The sequence below is a fragment of the Drosophila ficusphila genome, unplaced genomic scaffold (genome assembly GCF_018152265.1).
Source record: "Drosophila ficusphila isolate 14025-0441.05 unplaced genomic scaffold, ASM1815226v1 contig_286, whole genome shotgun sequence".
Taxonomy (NCBI): Eukaryota; Metazoa; Arthropoda; class Insecta; order Diptera; family Drosophilidae; genus Drosophila; species Drosophila ficusphila.
In genome coordinates, this window is record NW_025064189.1 from 5,016,345 (window position 1) to 5,034,023 (window position 17,679).

General features: G+C 36.2%; 3 protein-coding genes across 3 annotated transcripts; 2 read left to right on the forward strand and 1 right to left on the reverse strand.

The window, feature by feature from the left end:
* The first annotated feature begins 818 nt into the window (after positions 1–818).
* Positions 819–9,267, forward strand: LOC108100477 (protein charybde). Its single transcript, XM_017204409.2, has 4 exons — positions 819–1,827; positions 7,659–8,307; positions 8,532–8,642; positions 8,707–9,267. The coding sequence occupies exons 1-4, from the start codon at positions 1,761–1,763 to the stop codon at positions 8,783–8,785; spliced, it is 906 nt and encodes a 301-aa protein (XP_017059898.1). The 5' UTR covers positions 819–1,760; the 3' UTR covers positions 8,786–9,267.
* Positions 9,268–13,117: 3,850 nt separating this feature from the next.
* LOC122319895 (protein new-glue 1-like) lies at positions 13,118–13,507 on the forward strand. The gene has a single exon (XM_043207753.1). It carries the CDS (start codon positions 13,175–13,177, stop codon positions 13,448–13,450), a length of 276 nt encoding a protein of 91 aa, XP_043063688.1. The 5' UTR covers positions 13,118–13,174; the 3' UTR covers positions 13,451–13,507.
* A 661-nt stretch (positions 13,508–14,168) lies between these two features.
* Positions 14,169–14,580, reverse strand: LOC122319902 (protein new-glue 1-like). The gene has a single exon (XM_043207772.1). The coding sequence runs from the start codon at positions 14,488–14,490 to the stop codon at positions 14,215–14,217; it is 276 nt and encodes a 91-aa protein (XP_043063707.1). The 5' UTR covers positions 14,491–14,580; the 3' UTR covers positions 14,169–14,214.
* Between the last annotated feature and the right edge of the window lie 3,099 nt (positions 14,581–17,679).

Below are 17,679 nucleotides of genomic sequence, written 5' to 3' on the forward strand. Positions count from 1 at the left end.
ATAAATCGTCCTACGAAATTCGAATAAAAAAAGGACCAAATGACAAATTAAGAAAAGCTTAAGAAACCGGCTAAAACTTTGTTAATGTTAATGTTAATGTAACGTTAATATTCACAACATATTTGCAATCCTAAAAGTTGTTTTTATCAATGATGTCCCCAAAAACAATACCGCTTTTATGAACTCATAACCAATAAAACTATAAGGTTTGTTAATTGAATTCAATAAAAAAAAATTTTGATCGGTGGAAAGTTCCTAAATGCATTTTTCAACTTTAAAAATATTATACATTTAAATAAAATAAACAATTTTCACATAATTTTATTTAATTAAAAAAGTAGTAATGTATCCCCAAAAGATCTCAAAAAATTTTTGTTTTTAGCAAACCTTCAAGTGAAAAATGAATATGTATATGTATTATTAGATGTGTTATTTGAGAGTAAATCTCAAATATATACTTCTTAAAAGGCTTCTAAATTGTTTCCCTTTGAGCACTTTTGCAAATCGACTTAAAGAGAATATGTGTCATAAATTTTTCAATAAGTCTGTTCTAAGGCTCAAGAGTTCTCCAGAATCGCTCAAGAGAGCAGCACTGGCAAATAACTCAATCGCTCTTGAGTGGACTTGAGCTCGAACAACAACAGCTGACGGCGACGGCAACACATGATCGGCAGCAGCTGGCCGGCAGAAAAGAGAGAGAGAGAGACAGCACGCTCAAGAGAGAGTTCACGGCCAAGGAAAAGCTGCGACGCCGGCAGCGCTGCCCTCGCGGAAAATCGGTATAAAAGCAGCAGCACGCGAGCCGGCCGGATAGTAGCTTTGGAAAACTGTTTGGAAAACTGCTCCGCTCCGCTCAGCTCAGCTCTCCAGTGTGTCCCGTTATCGAAGTTGCCGCAGTAGCAGCAGCAGCAGCAGCCGCAGTCCAGTTTTTCTTCTATTTTCCAAGCTCTCTCGCCGCGCTGCTCTCACCCACACAAGCAAACGATTCACAGCTGAGCGAGCGTTGAGGAAGGCAAAGAGAGAGAGAGAGAGAGAGCGAGAGCCCAAAAGGTGCCTCTCTGGCAAAACTGAAGCTCCGTTTTTAAATACGCTCCACACACCGAAAATCCCGCAGTCGTACGCGGCCGCCAAAAAAAGCATCGGACCAAAAGATAGAAACAGAAAACGGCAAAGCAGAAAGAACACTTCTACTGAAACGCAGCCATCAGCACTTGAAACTCCGCCATATGTAGCAAAGCAAGCGAAGAAATAAATTGAAAATCTCTGTCCAACCAACAACAACGTCTTGAGTTAAATCAAAAACCATGTGCTGTGCTTAAATTTATTAAAAAAAATAACCAGACAGAGCGAGATAGGAAAGGAGAAATAGAGCGAGAGAGAGCTGAACGGGGCGGCAATTTGCGTTGATTTATTAGCATGTATTGAATTGAAATGTTTAACTAGAATAACAAATTTAGTTGTTGATACTTTTCCAATTGTTTGTTAAACGCTGTCGCTGGAAAATCGAACTCTCACCGCCACACAACAAACACCCAACACACGCGAAATAAAATCAAATTCTTGTGATTAAAGTGCATTTCTATACGTACGTTAAGTACAACTATCCACACTCACGCAATATATAAAACGCAACGAAAATCGGTCGAGATTAGCATTGGGATCGAAATCTTTATACCGAATTCGGGAGCAGGCGACAGGCTTTAATTTGAAAACCACACTCGGCTGAAAACACACAAAGTAGCAGTTTCAACGGCGATTCTATGAAGATGGAAGTGCTCTCAGTACAAAATCACATTCAGGGAAAATTCGGTGTTAATAAAATTAAAGGTAAGTTAACAGCTAAATAAATTTAAGTTTTAAAGTTACTGAACAACTTAGGATTTCTGTGAAGTGAACTTACATAGGTGCTGTGATAAATTTTCTTATGTTGGAGTGTTTTTATTTTTCTTCTCTCAGTTGCAAACTTTTAAGAAACTTTTGATAACTTTTTAATTACATTATCTGTTGCGGAATTTTCATAAAAAGTTTGGAATTGTAAACTTTACAAACAATTTCAAGCTGTTTTCTGAAATATATTGAAGAAAAATGAATTTAGTGCTAAACTAAAACCTTGCTTTATTTAAATAGTAAATCACAAAGTGCAAAAGTTTTTAAGTTGCAGTGATACTTGTGTAAAAAAAAGTTCAACAATTATAGAAAGTTTTTTCTAGCAAGCACTTTGAAAATATAAAAATCGTGTGTGAAACAAAAGTACTTTTTCTGATTGCCAAAAACAACACCTTTTGTTAAAATTAAAGTCAATGTAAAATTTCGATTTTTTTTTTATTGGTCTCGAATCAGAGAACATTTTTGATTCAGAAGTTATAAAATGCGGCACAAGCGTACAAACAGCAAGCAATACAAATTTACTGTGTTGTTAATACGCTTGATTAATTTTAATGCCCTGCCACACATTAAAACTAAATTTAAGGTCGCTGCTCACCTTGTGAACTTACAAAATCCACTCCGGTCGTTTCTTGCAAGAATTCTCAATTAAGGCACATTTCGGATATTTTAATGTGCCACGAACATTTTTATTTTTCATGTTTATGGGCCATTATTATTCTTTTTTTATTCAATTAATTTTATAGCGTACAGGAACATTTCATTTGATGTCTTCAGCAAATTTTCCAGAGATTATAAAATTCATTTATTCAAGTATTTCTTTAGCCAAAGGAAAATGTTTTTTTTTTTTCAATTTCAAATGGAATGCGTTGAGTGTTTTTTGATTTTGATTGAGATAGTCGTGCACACAACTCCTACTTTTCGGATTCCCACAGTTTTAAAACATTTTTTTTTGGGAAACGAATATAGAATGTTCATTGATGAAATTGTGTGCTTTTTTACAACCCGATAAAACTCTGTTTTGCGGGGTTGCAAAAATGTAAAATTTGCATTATGCATTTTGCACTTTGTTCCTGTCCGAAGCCAGGCCGGCATATCCTGTTCATGTGTCTGACGGGAGGATTATGCAACATCCTGTTAATCCTGTCACTTTAAACTTTGCACCACGGCACCAAGAAAGAGTTGAGTTGGGCAAATTAGACGGGGGACAGCCGTCTGGGCAAAATGGAGGGATTGCATATGCATATAGCCACGTAGCACGTAAGCCAAAAACAGCAAAAAATGTAAAATCACCCAGAGGCGAACACAACACAACAAGCGGCGGTGGTAGCGACATGCAACAACATGTCGCCTCGCACACACACTCCCGCAGACTTACCGTTACTCGCAGTGTTGCCAATTTTAGCGGGAATATTTGTTAAAAAAGTGAATATTTTAGTGAAAATATATGATTATATTCAATTATATACAATGATGTTAATCTAACATTAAAAGTATACCGAAGACGTTACCCGCTAACAAATTTTTTTATGCAAACGCTTTTTTGCCGACGCAAACTTATGTAAATACTTTCTTCAACATTAGGATGATTTGGATAGTTATGGCTTATCTGTATTTACATACGTAGTTTATAGTATGGCTTATCTGTAGTCTCGTAATTAAAAGTTTATTTGTTCATGTTTTTTTTAAGCGATGTCCGGGATTGTCATATTAAAAGACAGAAAGTTTATATAAACCACGAAAGCATACCATTTTTTGTATTAAAAGATTGTTAAAAGTTTTTTTTTTAAGTTTGGGGTAAATTTAAATGCTACATAGATAACAATGCAAAATATAGGGCCATTTCTTTTTAATCAAAAGACTTAATGGTCTGGAATGGACAGATTCGGCGTGAAAAAAGCTGAGGGGGCCGCGTTGGTTACATTTCCACCTTGTTGTTGGCTTGCATCGTGCTCAAAGCTCTGCAGACCCCACCAAACCTCCGACTCTGTACCACCCCCTTTACCGCCCTTCCACGCCCCTGGCAACGTATGTATTTGCAGTCAATTTAATTTCATGACTGACTGAGCGCATGCAATTTTATTTTCGAAGGACATACGAACAAGCCAGCCTCACCAGCACTCACACATGGTCATTATTCTTTCTCCATAAAGAATATATACAGCTGGGTTAAAAATAATAGTAGAAGTATTAAGAACACTTAATTTATTTTTAAAAACAGTAATAAAAAGATTCACACTAAATATTACATAAAACTAAATTTAGTAAATTATTGCTGTGCTTCTGTTTTGATTTGGAAATGATTTGAACACACTTTGATTACAAAACCATACAGTAAAAGTCCCCAAAAAAAGATGTCAGAAAATGAGAGGCACAAAAACTGGGCTGACAGGAGAGGGTGGCAATATTGTTATTTAATTATTTAATACATTTCTTTGCATTAAATTACATACATATGTACATACATATGTGAGTGCCCCCTCTCATTTTAGTTTCCTTACAATTACAAATGTATACTCCTGTTGGGCTTTGCAAAAAGGGTTATAAAGAACTTGATTTAATATTTATCAACCCCATGCGTAGGTTTGTCAAATTTAGATTCGGAGCTGTTTCCAAAGATTTCCATTAGGGGGCCAAATGCGAATGACTGCCAAAATTGGTTGTCATGAATTATTTATAAACTGCTTATTGATTCAAAAAAAAAAAAAAAACTAAAATACATGCAGACCCACATATGTATGTATGTATGTACATATGAAGAATCATACACAGTCCCATACGAGCCACAGTTCATGGAGCGTCTTACATCCAATTTAACTCGATTAGCGTACTTTTATTAAAGATCCAAAATAGAATGGAACCGAACAATTAACTTTGATAACAGTTCAAACTGTTTACTTTGGTAATTAAGCTGTAGGTCTAAAAATAACAAAACCAGCCGAGCCATCTTTTATTCTAGTTCTATTAGTGTAAACAACGGATGAAAAATAATACAAAAAATTATTATTAACTAAATTTTGGTTAAATTTTTTGAATTTTTCTTTACTTTTCCTAAAATCAGTTTTTACTTTTTTTGTTAATAAAGTATATTACAAATGGTGTATAAGTTATTAAAAGTCTTACAAGGTATATGTACATGCACTGTAAGAACATCATTGTCATTTCAAAATGCACGAAAATTGAATCTCAAGGCCAAGCGACGTCACGCACTAAGAGAGCCAAGTAATAAGCCCCAAGCTCAAATATCGCCCACTCTTTCCCTCAACCCCCGCGCCCCCTCTTTGCTTCTCATTCACGCTACACAACAACAGGAAAACACAAGAGAACAAGAACAGTGATGTTTGCGGTGTACCGTTAACTTGGATGGGCTGATGCTGCGTCGGTGCTTCTTCTTTTTGCAGGTATTGTTATACATTCTTGGGTTCCTGAGTTGTTGTTCTTGTTGATTTCGAATGCACAAAATACACAACCACAAATGCTCCACGATTGCTGCGGCAAGTAAGAGAGGGGAAGAGCGAAGTGTAGAGGGGTAGACAAGGTTGAGGGGGAATGTCTGTTCATCAATATGCCCATCTCTCTTTCAAAAGCAAATATGCATACAAATATGTAGAAACACACCACCCACAAAATACATATGTATGTACATATGGTTGAATGTTCATCCTTTAACTTATGTACACACATATATGTGCGTACATAGATATATAAATACGAGCTTATTTACCTACATACATATATATGGTTAAAAGGCACTGTCGAGGTACATACATATGAACATATATACGTACATATATACATACATATATGTATGTAAAAGTCTTCATCTTTATTTAAGTTTATCTGTAAAGTGTAATAAAATGATCTTAAAAGTATTTGTTAAGGAATCGATAATTATAGTTAATGTCCATAACTTACACTTTTTATGTAATGCTGTTACCTTTAATTGCCTTTTTTTTTTAATTCTGAAAAAAACAAAAAAAAAAATGATTTAAAACCCTTAAGGATTAAATTCACAACTTTAAAAAATTTTTGTCGAGCAAATTGAGAATCGGAGAGAATCGGAGTAACCTTTAAGATACATGTATAGGTGCGATTTATAGAATTTCTTTTATTACCTCTAAAAGATAACAAGATTTTATTCATTTATGGGTAAAATTTTTGTTGCTTCTAATTTGTTCCCAGTTGTGGCAGAAGTACATACATCCATACTGACAATGTACGCATTTGTTTGTGTGTTTTGTAATTAAGTGTGTGGTCGTTGTCGGTTTTTTTATGTATTTGGTTTTTTTTTTTTTTTGGCTTTCGCTTTTTTGACTTTGCACAAACCCTTTTGTGGAGACAACGGCACTTGACAAAATCCAATAACACATTCGTGGTGGGAAAGAGACGGGCTATCGAGTGGGTGTGGAAGAGGAAGAGAGATGCACACATGTGGACACATGCAGAGCCGCAAACATGTGCCGTTAATTTCTTAATTACGCGGGTGTGCTCCCCCAGCGCCCCAAGGAGCCAGAGGGAGATGGAAGACTAAAGAACGACAGAGCGTGCAAGATGCAGGGGTTGGGGCGAGGGAGAGAGAGATACTTGCAAAGCTAACGAGAGCAAATTGTCCATTCAGCAACGTTGCAATGATTATACAGTGGGCGGCATGGGGAAAAAGAAGGGAATATGTTATGGTGATAGGAGGCAACCCCTTGAAAGAGTTTCCGCGCTAATTACAAGACGTTGTCGAGACAAGCCAAGTAGTTAATTTGTGTCCGCCTGCTGCACTTGCAGTGACATGTTTATTGAACAGAGAGTCATAAGGAGTTGGAATTTGTTGTCGAAGTACCCTTAGAATAAAAAATAAAGTTATGGTCGCTAACATTAATTTAAAAGAAAATATTGTTTTAATAACCTCCCTCTTTTTTTGGGTATGATTATTCAAAAACTTGTTTAACGATTCGTCCCACTGTGCCATTTCATTTGGAGCTCAGTGAAGTTAAGTTTTTGAGAGGAGTTGAGCTCCGCTTTTTTTATTGTCTGGTCGGACGGGTAATAAAGTAACAGCAAAAGAAATAAAAGCAAGTGGCGGAGAGGAAGTCGTGCGAAGGGGGTCAAATCGAAGGGGGAGCGGCATAAACTGCTGACTTGAGAGACAGAGAAAAAGATACAGAGCGAAAAAGAGAGAGAGTGAGCGTCAGCTGGAAATGGAAACGGCTGATTTTCCAGCTGTTGTTGCCAGGTGATTTCCCCCGCCCCCGCCTCGCCCCCCTTCGCTCCTTGGAAGGGGATTCTGCGCACTGCACTCTTTCCGGTTCCATCGCGTGGAACTCAATTGTGGATTCCGAGTCTCACACATCAGCTGATTTTTTTCGATTCCATTCCCATTCCCAAGTAAAACTCTTTGCCGGTCGGTGTGCCATCCATTACTACAGTCAAACTTCCGTAACTCAAACATTTCCTAACACGATTCTCGCGTGAATCGAGAGAAACGTGTTAACAGTGGTTCAATGGCTCAAGGCATTTAAAATGTTTTGGAGGCTTTTTTACTTGTCAGGTATTTGAAAAATGGAGCTATAAAAAACCCCAATTTTTAATACAATAGATGAATTAAAAGTTTTGTTTATTTGATTTTTAATCGAAAATATTTGAAACTTACAATGCGTTCAATGCGTATCTTTTGAAATGCGTTTTTCTAGACATTGATTGCTTCAGAGAACTTTCCTTTGTTAATGGAACTTTAAACTTTTTAACCGATTTTAACTGATTTTTGTATTCTCTGGTTTTTGCAGACTGGCAATCTTCAACGGCGCCGCTGGAGGAGGAGGCGGAGCTGACCGCGGTGGTGAATGGGAACACAGCCGTTGGCGAGGGAGTCCTTGACGTCGACGTGGTTGATGGCCATCCGGCCTCCGTGTTGCACATGCGACAGCATCAGGCTCTCAACACCCGCCCAATTGCGCCGCCCCCGGCGTCGGGAGGCGGTGGTCCGTTGGCGGGTGGCGGAGGAGGGACCGGAGTGGGCACTCCCAAACAGGCCACCTCCCCGATGGCGGCGGCCAGTTTCGAGGTGCCCGTTAGCGGTGCAGCCGCCTATCACCACGCGTACATGACCAACGTGCTGGCCAGTACCGCCCAGCAGCATCAGTATCAGCACCCACTGCCCGCCTCGCCGCTGCAGTCGACGGCCGGCGCTCGATTTGGCGCCGCCGACAACCTGGACGATGTGAGCGCCAGCGCGGTGCGGGAACTGTCGCAACAACTGCAGGCCCAGCTGCGGGACGCCAAGAGACGCCACCTGGCCTGCACCGAGGTCACGCTGCCCAACGACCTCACGCAGCGCATCGCCGCCGAGATCATCCGGATGTCGGAGCGGGAGCCGTGCGGCGAGCGGGCCTGCACGCTCTTCATCGAGTTCGAGAGCGAGCCCAATAAAGTCAGGTTAGTACATGGGCAATAACTGGATAGTCTTATCGGTTTTAAAAATCCCGCTCTTCGTTTTCATACACTACAAAAATTTATTGGGGAAAATTAATGTAAAAATTGTTTTAATCTAACTCATTTGATTTTCTATTTAATTAAAATTATTTTATTTTAAAGTTCAGGTTGGAATTTTTTGTTTATAAATTTTTGAAAAATTATTAATTATTAATTTCCCTTTGCAGGCGTATTGCTTCGTTCAAGGTGGACCCGGATACGGTATCCATATTCGAGTTGTACTTGACTTTGAGGCAGGACAAGAGCGGCTGGACCTCCCTGCTGCCGCAGTTCATAAAGTGAGTAAACTTGAGCTAAACTCGGTTAAACACCTTTACTAAATAGCTCTTCGATTCCCTTCAGAAACCTCACCCGTAGCAATACCATCAACATCAGTCCCGACTTCACGCTGACCAAGAACAAGCTTTACCCATCGGAGTGAGTCGCTCGACGGAGGAGCCGCATGGAGTGCGAACCAGGATCGCTGGGCTGCTCAAAACTCAATCCCTCCGAACAACAACAACAACAACAGTAACAGCAGCAGAAATAAGAGCAGCAATCGCAATAGCAAACATCTCCTCGGTCGCGATCTCCAAGACTCAAGATCTTTATGATGGAATACGGAGAGATAATGTTTAACCCGTAGAGGCAAACTTTTGGACCACAAACTATCAACTTACTCCTGCAAATAACAAATCAACTCTACGCTAAAGCAAAAACAATTATTTTGGAACCTAAGCTCTAAAACAAAACCAAAAAACCAAAACGAAAACAAAAACAAATCAACTGCAGTTGCAGGCAACTCAAAACTCTTATTGGACTGACTTTTTGGCTTAAACAAAAAAGGTACTTTTTGAAAAATGAAAAAAATTGCAAAAAAAAAAGAAGTATTGAAAATGAGGAGAAAGAGAAGAGCACACAAAACCATAAGGAATATTCAAAATATTGTAAAACGATAAGGCAGACAAGCAGAAGAAAACTTCACTCAGTGAACGGTTGTCGGTGATCCGTTTTAAATTGAATACAAAAGGCAAAACCCCCGGATGGAAGTATAGAGTATTAACCCCATTTGTATGTATGGATGTGTGTACACCATCACCTTGTATCATCATCATAATCCAGGAATCAAATGTAGCTTAACTATTATGTATGACTTCAATGCATAATAATGAGTACATGTTTTTTGTCACGATTCAATTAGGCTATTACTTCTAAATGCATGCATACATACATACATCTATATACTGTATTGAGATAAAGAAAACCAACAAATTTCTATATATATTTGAGAGCAAACAATACGAATCGGAATCGATCAACCGAAGCGAAAAGAGGAAAGTTAATAATAACAAATATAAAAACAAAGTTGATGTGATATTATATAATAATTATGAATATTGATAAAAACGCATACACACACTCACGAATACACTCACATACACCAAGAAATCGATTGCAGAATTTTTGAACAGATTGGAAATTATTTCGAAATTTTGTTCGATCCCGACACTCAACAAGTCGGTGCCCAGTTATTTTAGAGAGAACCAACAAATTCATGTTAGTAAAATAGATTCAAACAATTCTCAAAATATTTCCACCTATGTACGATTAAGCTCTGTATTATTATTTTAATTGAATATTATTATTTTCTTGTTTTGTACAGAGTTCCAAACTCTGCGAGGAAAGTGTGGCCAAGTGGCTGAATATACAATATACATATATAGATATATATGAAAAATATTTCTAATATTTGATGTGTTTCTAATGTAAGATTTTAATATTAAACAAGCAAAAACGAAATCAACAACAAGAGAAACTAAACTAAAATCCAGCAGAAGATTTCATTCAATGTGCGTAGCTGTGTGTTTATCTGTAGTTTAGTTAACGTAAAAACAAATGCAAACCAACAACAAACAATAATAACACGATATGACAAACAAACAAAATTGATAAGGAAGAAAGGATGAATATCGATAGGAAGCGGATAAAATATTTAACTTATATACATTTATGGATACATTTTGGCTAGTTAGTTGGCGAACAAATTGTTTTGATTAACGAATGATGTAAGCAGTGAAATTATTTATAAAAAAAAAAAAAAACAAGCAAAAATTTATGAAAAAAAATGGGTAACTATTGTGAAGAGGCAGAAGCAAAAACTTTCGGAAAATATAAAGTCATCTGTGTTAATAAATTTTAAAATAATTTTTAGCGTAGAATAACAAAACAAAGAAGTGAAGTCGTAAAGGCAAAGCAAAATTCATTATATCTGTTGTTAATGACAGACCTCTTAAAGCTCTCACATACGCCACAAAACAAAAAACAAAAACAAAACAAATCCCAAGTATTTGACAGGTTAATTGTAGTTTATACTCGTGCATAACACACACCCACAAACAAACACACGCAATGGCAAACAAGAATTTATTTATAAAACCAAGAAATACAAAAAAACATTTGCAATAATTTAAATTAAACTAACTAAGTACTCTTTTCCATCAATAATCAATCCCACAAAGATCTCGACTAATAAGATGAAGAACTCATTATATGATAAAGTGAAGAGCGGAAGGAAAATTACACAAGCGAAAATACAATTTAGGTATTTAAAACTTTCTTTAAACTTATTTAGGTTAACCAAGGTGTAAAATGCCAACAGCCCTCTAACGCATAACGAATGTTTTAGCCATCTCAGACTCAAGTATCGACGTTTTTTAACTCCATTTGATCATTAAACACAAACACACACATAAGCATATGCATATATTAAATATATATAGTATATGTACATAAATAGGGCCACCGTAGCAGCAATAAATGAGAAGAAAACAAAAATTCTATATATACTGTATTAACTAATTAAATGTGAACATAAATAAAGCAAGTAAAGAAATAGAACCATGAATGTGATCTATTTAATAATCAACAAAGTAATTTTAACTAAAGTTGCAGAAAGCAAGAAAGAAATCATTTAAAATCATTTCCTTTTGTTCGATTGATGAAATTATTAACCAAGTAGTTGTAGAAGATTTTAATTTGTAGATCTTCCGATATGGTTTGCCCAACATCTTTCCATATTAATCGGTTAAAGTTTTTGTTCACAAGTTGCCAGGCTTTGTAAGATTGTAGGACTCGCAGCGCTTTAAATGTGGTTTTTCTTGAGCTTTTTCTTTTTAAATCGGATATTGTATTTTGAAGTAGAGAACTATCTCCAGTGTTCGGAGGATTTTTCGTTACGTTTTCCATGGATAAGTGAAACTGTATAGAGATACAAAGAAAGAAATGAATCTTAGATCTGTCCAGTGCTCCTCAAAGTATTTTGTAAACAATAATGATAAACCAAAAACAAAAAGAAAGCGAAAACAAAAATCGTGACAAGTATCAAGCCCATAAGCAAGCGGATATAAATATGTATTTATGCATGGGTATGCAGAAAGTTCTATATATGAATGTAAAATAGATGTATGGATATATCTATATAAATTGTAGAATTTTTACACATTCTATTACAAACTACAGAGTTACCGACTAAGGCAAATATTATGATTACTACTACGGCAGTACTAATGTATATTTTCAATGTATGTGTGTGTGTTGTTTAAGGGAACCAATTAATGCATTCAAGAATCAAATAACAAATCAATTAAACGAACGCCTCAAGTGAAATCGAAAGCAAATAACTCAATCCGCAAATCTAGAGATCCCTTCAAAAACTAGACAGTCCCCGAAAATAAATTTAAATTGAAACTGCATTCCAATTGCGACCGAAATCAGTATGGCATCTTCGATTATCGATAGGACGTTTAATTCAAACGATTATCCCACCATATGCAATCTGAGCCAGATTTCATTATCATTTTCATTATAAGTTCACGGCTTCATCTGCCTTCGTTGGCAGCTACGCTCAATCAGCTAAGGAAAATCTAAAAATCCGATTCCCTCCCGAATTTTTGTCCAGTTCAAATCTGCGCTTGTTTCATTTACCACAAATCAAAAATTCAAGGGAATGGAAAATTGTTTCAGACTACCGTTAACGAGAATCAGTGTTTTACACCATAAAGTTATATGACGAAATACTGTTTATATATAACAATTTCCATTATACATATATGTGGCAATAGGTCTTTAACGAATACCGAGTCTAAAGCAAGATCTGAAAAGAAGGAATGAGCGGGGAAAATAAAATATATATTATATATGTATACCATATACTACCTATATGATTATGAGTGTATGTAATGAAACAAAACAAATTTAAATTTTAGTAGCGCTTAACAAATTCTAGCAATTTAACAAATTTTAATTAATCAAATTAAACAAACAAATGCAAAAATTGCAATTTAATTTTTTTCTCTGTGTAAAAGTTGATTAAAAAATAAAAAATACAAAAAAAAAAAACAATAAATTTTTTAAATGTGAAAAAATGTGGTTTTCTTTTTAATATCTTTTTTATTTACTGGAATGGAATAAATGGAATAATAGTAAACCAATTTTTTTGAAATTCTGGCATACGTTGTATTGTAATCAGTTTTATGGATTTTTACTTCCAACTAACATATAAATTGTCTTTAAATATTTGTCGCCACCTGTCAAATAATTTTATATTTACTTTTCTACCCAACTTCCCCCAAAAAATAGTTTCCTAAAGCGATTATTACCGATACCAAAATGGTTCTTTGGCAAATATAGTATAAAGTAAATAGCTTTGGAAGAACGCGTTAAAGGCGGAACTTGGGAGTTTACTATAAAAGTGGTCGGTAAATTTTCAGTAAGTCACAACATCCAATCGATTCTTATCCAGAAGATCCGAAATACCCCACCATCATTTAAAATGAAGTACCTCTTCGTAGTTGCCCTTATTGCCTTGGCCATTCAGTGTGCCTACTGCGCAACCGGAACAACTACAACCACAACAACTACAACAACCGCTGCCTCGACCACAACAACAACCACAGATGCAACAACCACGACCACAAGCTCTTCCACCCACAAGAAGCGTTGTTGGAAGGGCAACAACTGGTGCCACACCAGGATTCCCAAGAAGAAGTGCAAGCACCCCAGAAGGTGCCACAAGACCGTCGTTATTGTAACTCACAGGAAAAATTAATCAGATTCCTTGGACTTTATGCCTGAATAAACATATGCATAGCAACAATTTTAATTATTTTTATTTCGGGGTTTTCCTTAAATCCCACTTATACTCCCACTCTTCCAGTGAGAATCATAGTGTACTCGATTTTGCAGCACCAACGGAGATATTAAATAGAAGATTTCATGTATTTGAATTACTGGTTTATTTCGCATTAGTTGAGTTTCTACAACATTCAGGCATTTTCTTCTCAAACGCTCTTGCCAATCTTCTGCTGAACACTGCGTATAGTTTCCATGAGATCCTTTTGCAGTAGTTCCCCTTAAGAAAATCCGTTGCAAGCAATGGACTGTCTTCACTTAGAAACAATTTCAACAAGGATGGTTGTGTCCTGATTTCCAATCATCAATGTAAGGTCCACCTTCTTAATTTTTATTTAACCTTTGTAATTTCAAAGGGATTATTTTTATTATAAAACCAGGCATCTTTTTTTTAATTTTTAAATTTAAGATGAAATATGTGTATATTGTAACCCGTACAATTTCTGTTATTATTGTCGTTTCAATGTGTTGTTTACATGAACACGAACATGAATTTTGGATGGGTTGGCAAAACACTCCAGAGGTTTCCTTACACGTTTATTAGCTATAATATTGCAGAGCTCACATTTTGAAATCATCAGTTGTTGCTGCAAAAACCAATTTGGAAATGAGGAAAACTTTACCATCAAAAAATGTTAAGTTTTTTTTCGAAATATTTATTTTATTTTGCAAGGGTTTCGATTAATTTTTCCTGTGAGTTACAATAACGACGGTCTTGTGGCACCTTCTTGGGTGCTTGCACTTCTTATTGGGAATCCTGGTGTGGCACCAGTTGTTGCCCTTCCAACAACGCTTCTTGTGGGTGGAAGAGGCTGTTGTAGTGGTTGTTGCATCTGTGGTTGTTGTTGTGGTCGAGGCAGCGGTTGTTGTAGTTGTTGTAGTTGTAGTTGTTCCGGTTGCGCAGTAGGCACACTGAATGGCCAAGGCAATAAGGGCAACAACGAAGAGGTACTTCATCTTTAGATATCGTTTAGAATTCTCGGAGACCGCTAATGGAAGAAACTTTTAATTGTTTCGAAATGGTGGTATCGAGTGTTGTGATTGATTGGAGTACCACAAGCCTCTTTTATAGCGATCTACTAGGTTTCGTGACAGCTTTGTCTGTTTGTCCAAAAATAATAATCGACTGATTTCCTGACCGAGTGCGTATCAATTGAAAAGAGTTATTGTTTGCTTAATTAAATACTTTGCAAACAGCTGGAAAACAGACACGACTAACCCAATTATAGGCGTTATTATGAGCTAAAGTATTTAAGAAAATGTTTTTTTTAAATATTAATTTAAATTAATAAAAGGGCTCTTTTCATTTCTTAATATCTGCTTTTGGAAATCGGTAGAAGCTAGATTTCATTTTGAACCATGAGTTAAAGTTGTTATTATATGGTTTAGTTTAATTTTTTGAGAGGGAATTATAGTACAGCAAAGACAATTTGGTAAGAATTAAAGTAAGGAGTCTATAAATTGTATCTCTTTTGGGCGCTCTAAAATTAATAACAAAGGTTTGTGTATTTGCTGGGAAGTCAGAAAAGTAAAATGTATAAATAAAAATAAAATGTCAAATCAAATCATTGTGTCAATGTAAAGTAAAGTATAAAAAGTAGATTAATAAAGAAGGAACGATCATAATTCAGACGAAGATGGAAATAAACTCGTATGGAAACTAAGAAATCTAAATAGTCCTCAGTTTCTATTTAAATAGATAGATAGTAACTCTCCAAATACTTGCCAAGTTAAGCATTTCCAACTTAATGTAACAACTACTTAAATAACTATGAGGTTATCATAAATAAATCTTTTCAGATTGGTACTTACTCAGTTAGCTCCTTGATCTGCACTGCAATCTTTCGTCTTCTTGAAGTAAGATAATCACCGCAACCACGTTATTCGCAACATTTACACTTAACACTTTACCCTGAAATTAAATAAAAAAAAACAAACAAAATATAATAAATATTTATATATTTATATTATATGTCTCTATTTGTTTACAATTATTAATTGTGTTTGATTTTCATGTACTTCAAGTTCAATATTTGATAAAATTTACCTTTAAAATTTCTTTCATGTTCTTGAAAACTTTCAGATCTTTATCTGTTGCTTTTAGTTTCTTTGTCAAAATATTTATGATTTCTTAAAATATATAACTTAATTATTTATTGTCTAAAGGATGTACTCACTGCGTAATAACCTTGGTGCAGTGCATCCTGATGTCGAACTTCAAGTTACAAGTTGGATGGTGTCACCAATTATTTTCTGCAATCAGCCAAATACACAACCAAAAACCTGAAAAAAAAAATATAAAAAAATTGAATTAATTAACTGCATTTTTTTTAACAAAAGCCACGTCATCACATAATTAAAAAAAAACAGCAACTCACCTTTTCAGGTTTGGATGCCCTGCATCCTGGAGTCCACTGCATGCAGGAAGGGATCGGGCACCTTTAAGTTCATGCCAAGTCAGGTCATGATGCAGTGCATCCTAGGAGGAGTCGACCCATGGTGCACTGCATCCGGGAGTGGACACCAGTAGGAGGAGTCGACCCAAGATGCACTGCATCCGGGAGTGGACTCCAGTAGGAGGAGTCGACCCAAGATGCACTGCATCCGGGAGTGGACTCCAGTAGGAGGAGTCGACCCATGGTGCACTGCATCCGGGAGTGGACTCCAGTAGGAGGAGTCGACCCATGATGCACTGCATCCGGGAGTGGACTCCAGTAGGAGGAGTTGGCCAGATATTCTCTCCCACTCTGGAACCACGTCACTAACACACACGCACACACACACACTTCCAGAGACCGGAAAAAGTTTCTTAGAGAAACTGCCGGTCATCCCGGAGAACTGAGAAAATGGCCAAAATCAAGGGGTATCCCACTACGAATCAGCCAGAACCACTTGGGAATTATAGGTGCAAGAAAACGAAAAAAATAACTAATTATCATTGTCGCTGACGTGGCCATATTAATTTAATTAACATTTAGTTAACATTACATTTACATTATATTAAATTAACATTATTTTAACATTAAATTAACATTATATTAATATTAAATGGATTTTAATTAACATTTTACATTTAAAATAGTTTTTTTTACCTGTTGCATTTTGATTGATTGGTGTTGTTGTTTTATTAAAATAGCTTTTAAAAAATATATTCTGTTCAATTCAGGATCCATCATATATCGTGCCACAAACAACTTCATTTGCGACCACCGTGGAAAGCACAACTCAAACGGAACCTCCTGCCGTTTCTCGATTGCATCAAATGTGGCTTTGCCTGAAAAGCGATAATAGTTTTCGAAAACAGCGAGAGCGGAATGCTGCGCCTCAAAAAAACGAACAAGAAGGCGCCAATGTTTATGTCAACAGTGTTTCCCTCATCATGATTTGGAATGATTTTGAAACAAAAGGGGCGGGGGGGATATTGAAAATTTGTGAGGTCATCACCCCACTCAAAACTGTTTCTCCGGCCCTGCTTGCTTTTAAGACTTTTACGTAAATATTTTTAACTTTTGACGAAGATTAGTTCCACGAGTATTTTTTTTTTATAATTAAACTTTATTTAAAAACTTTTTATATTGTTTAATACATATAAATAAACTCACCTAGCAATAAAGGCAATTGCACTTTTTAACAGCAGTTTATCTTTTTCTAAAATTAAGTCAGCTCGATCGATTGAACCCGAAAATATTAAGTCTTGGTTCGCATGTTTACATTATTGACAAATGGTTTGTTCCATTGATTCCATTTTTAGAAATGCATTTTTGGAACCAAATGTACCTATAAAAGGCAAGGAATCCCCAAGGAATTTATCAGTTTGTGGGCTTTTTCCAATTGAACAAGTCAATTCAATTAAAAGAAAGACATGAAACTGACCTTTGCCTTTATCCTAGGTATGTAGCACCGATCCTCACGGGAATCGGGAATACTTTTAATAGATACACTAATCGATTTCTTTTCTTAAAGCGAGCATCCTGCTAATTGGCTTTGCTAACGGTACGGATCTTGGTTGTCCATTGACATCGAGCACTTGTAAACCTTCTACGACGACATCCACTTGCAAGCCACCAACAACCTCTTGCCAACCACCAACAACCTCTTGCAAACCACCAACAACCTCTTGCCAAACACCAACAACCTCTTGCAAAC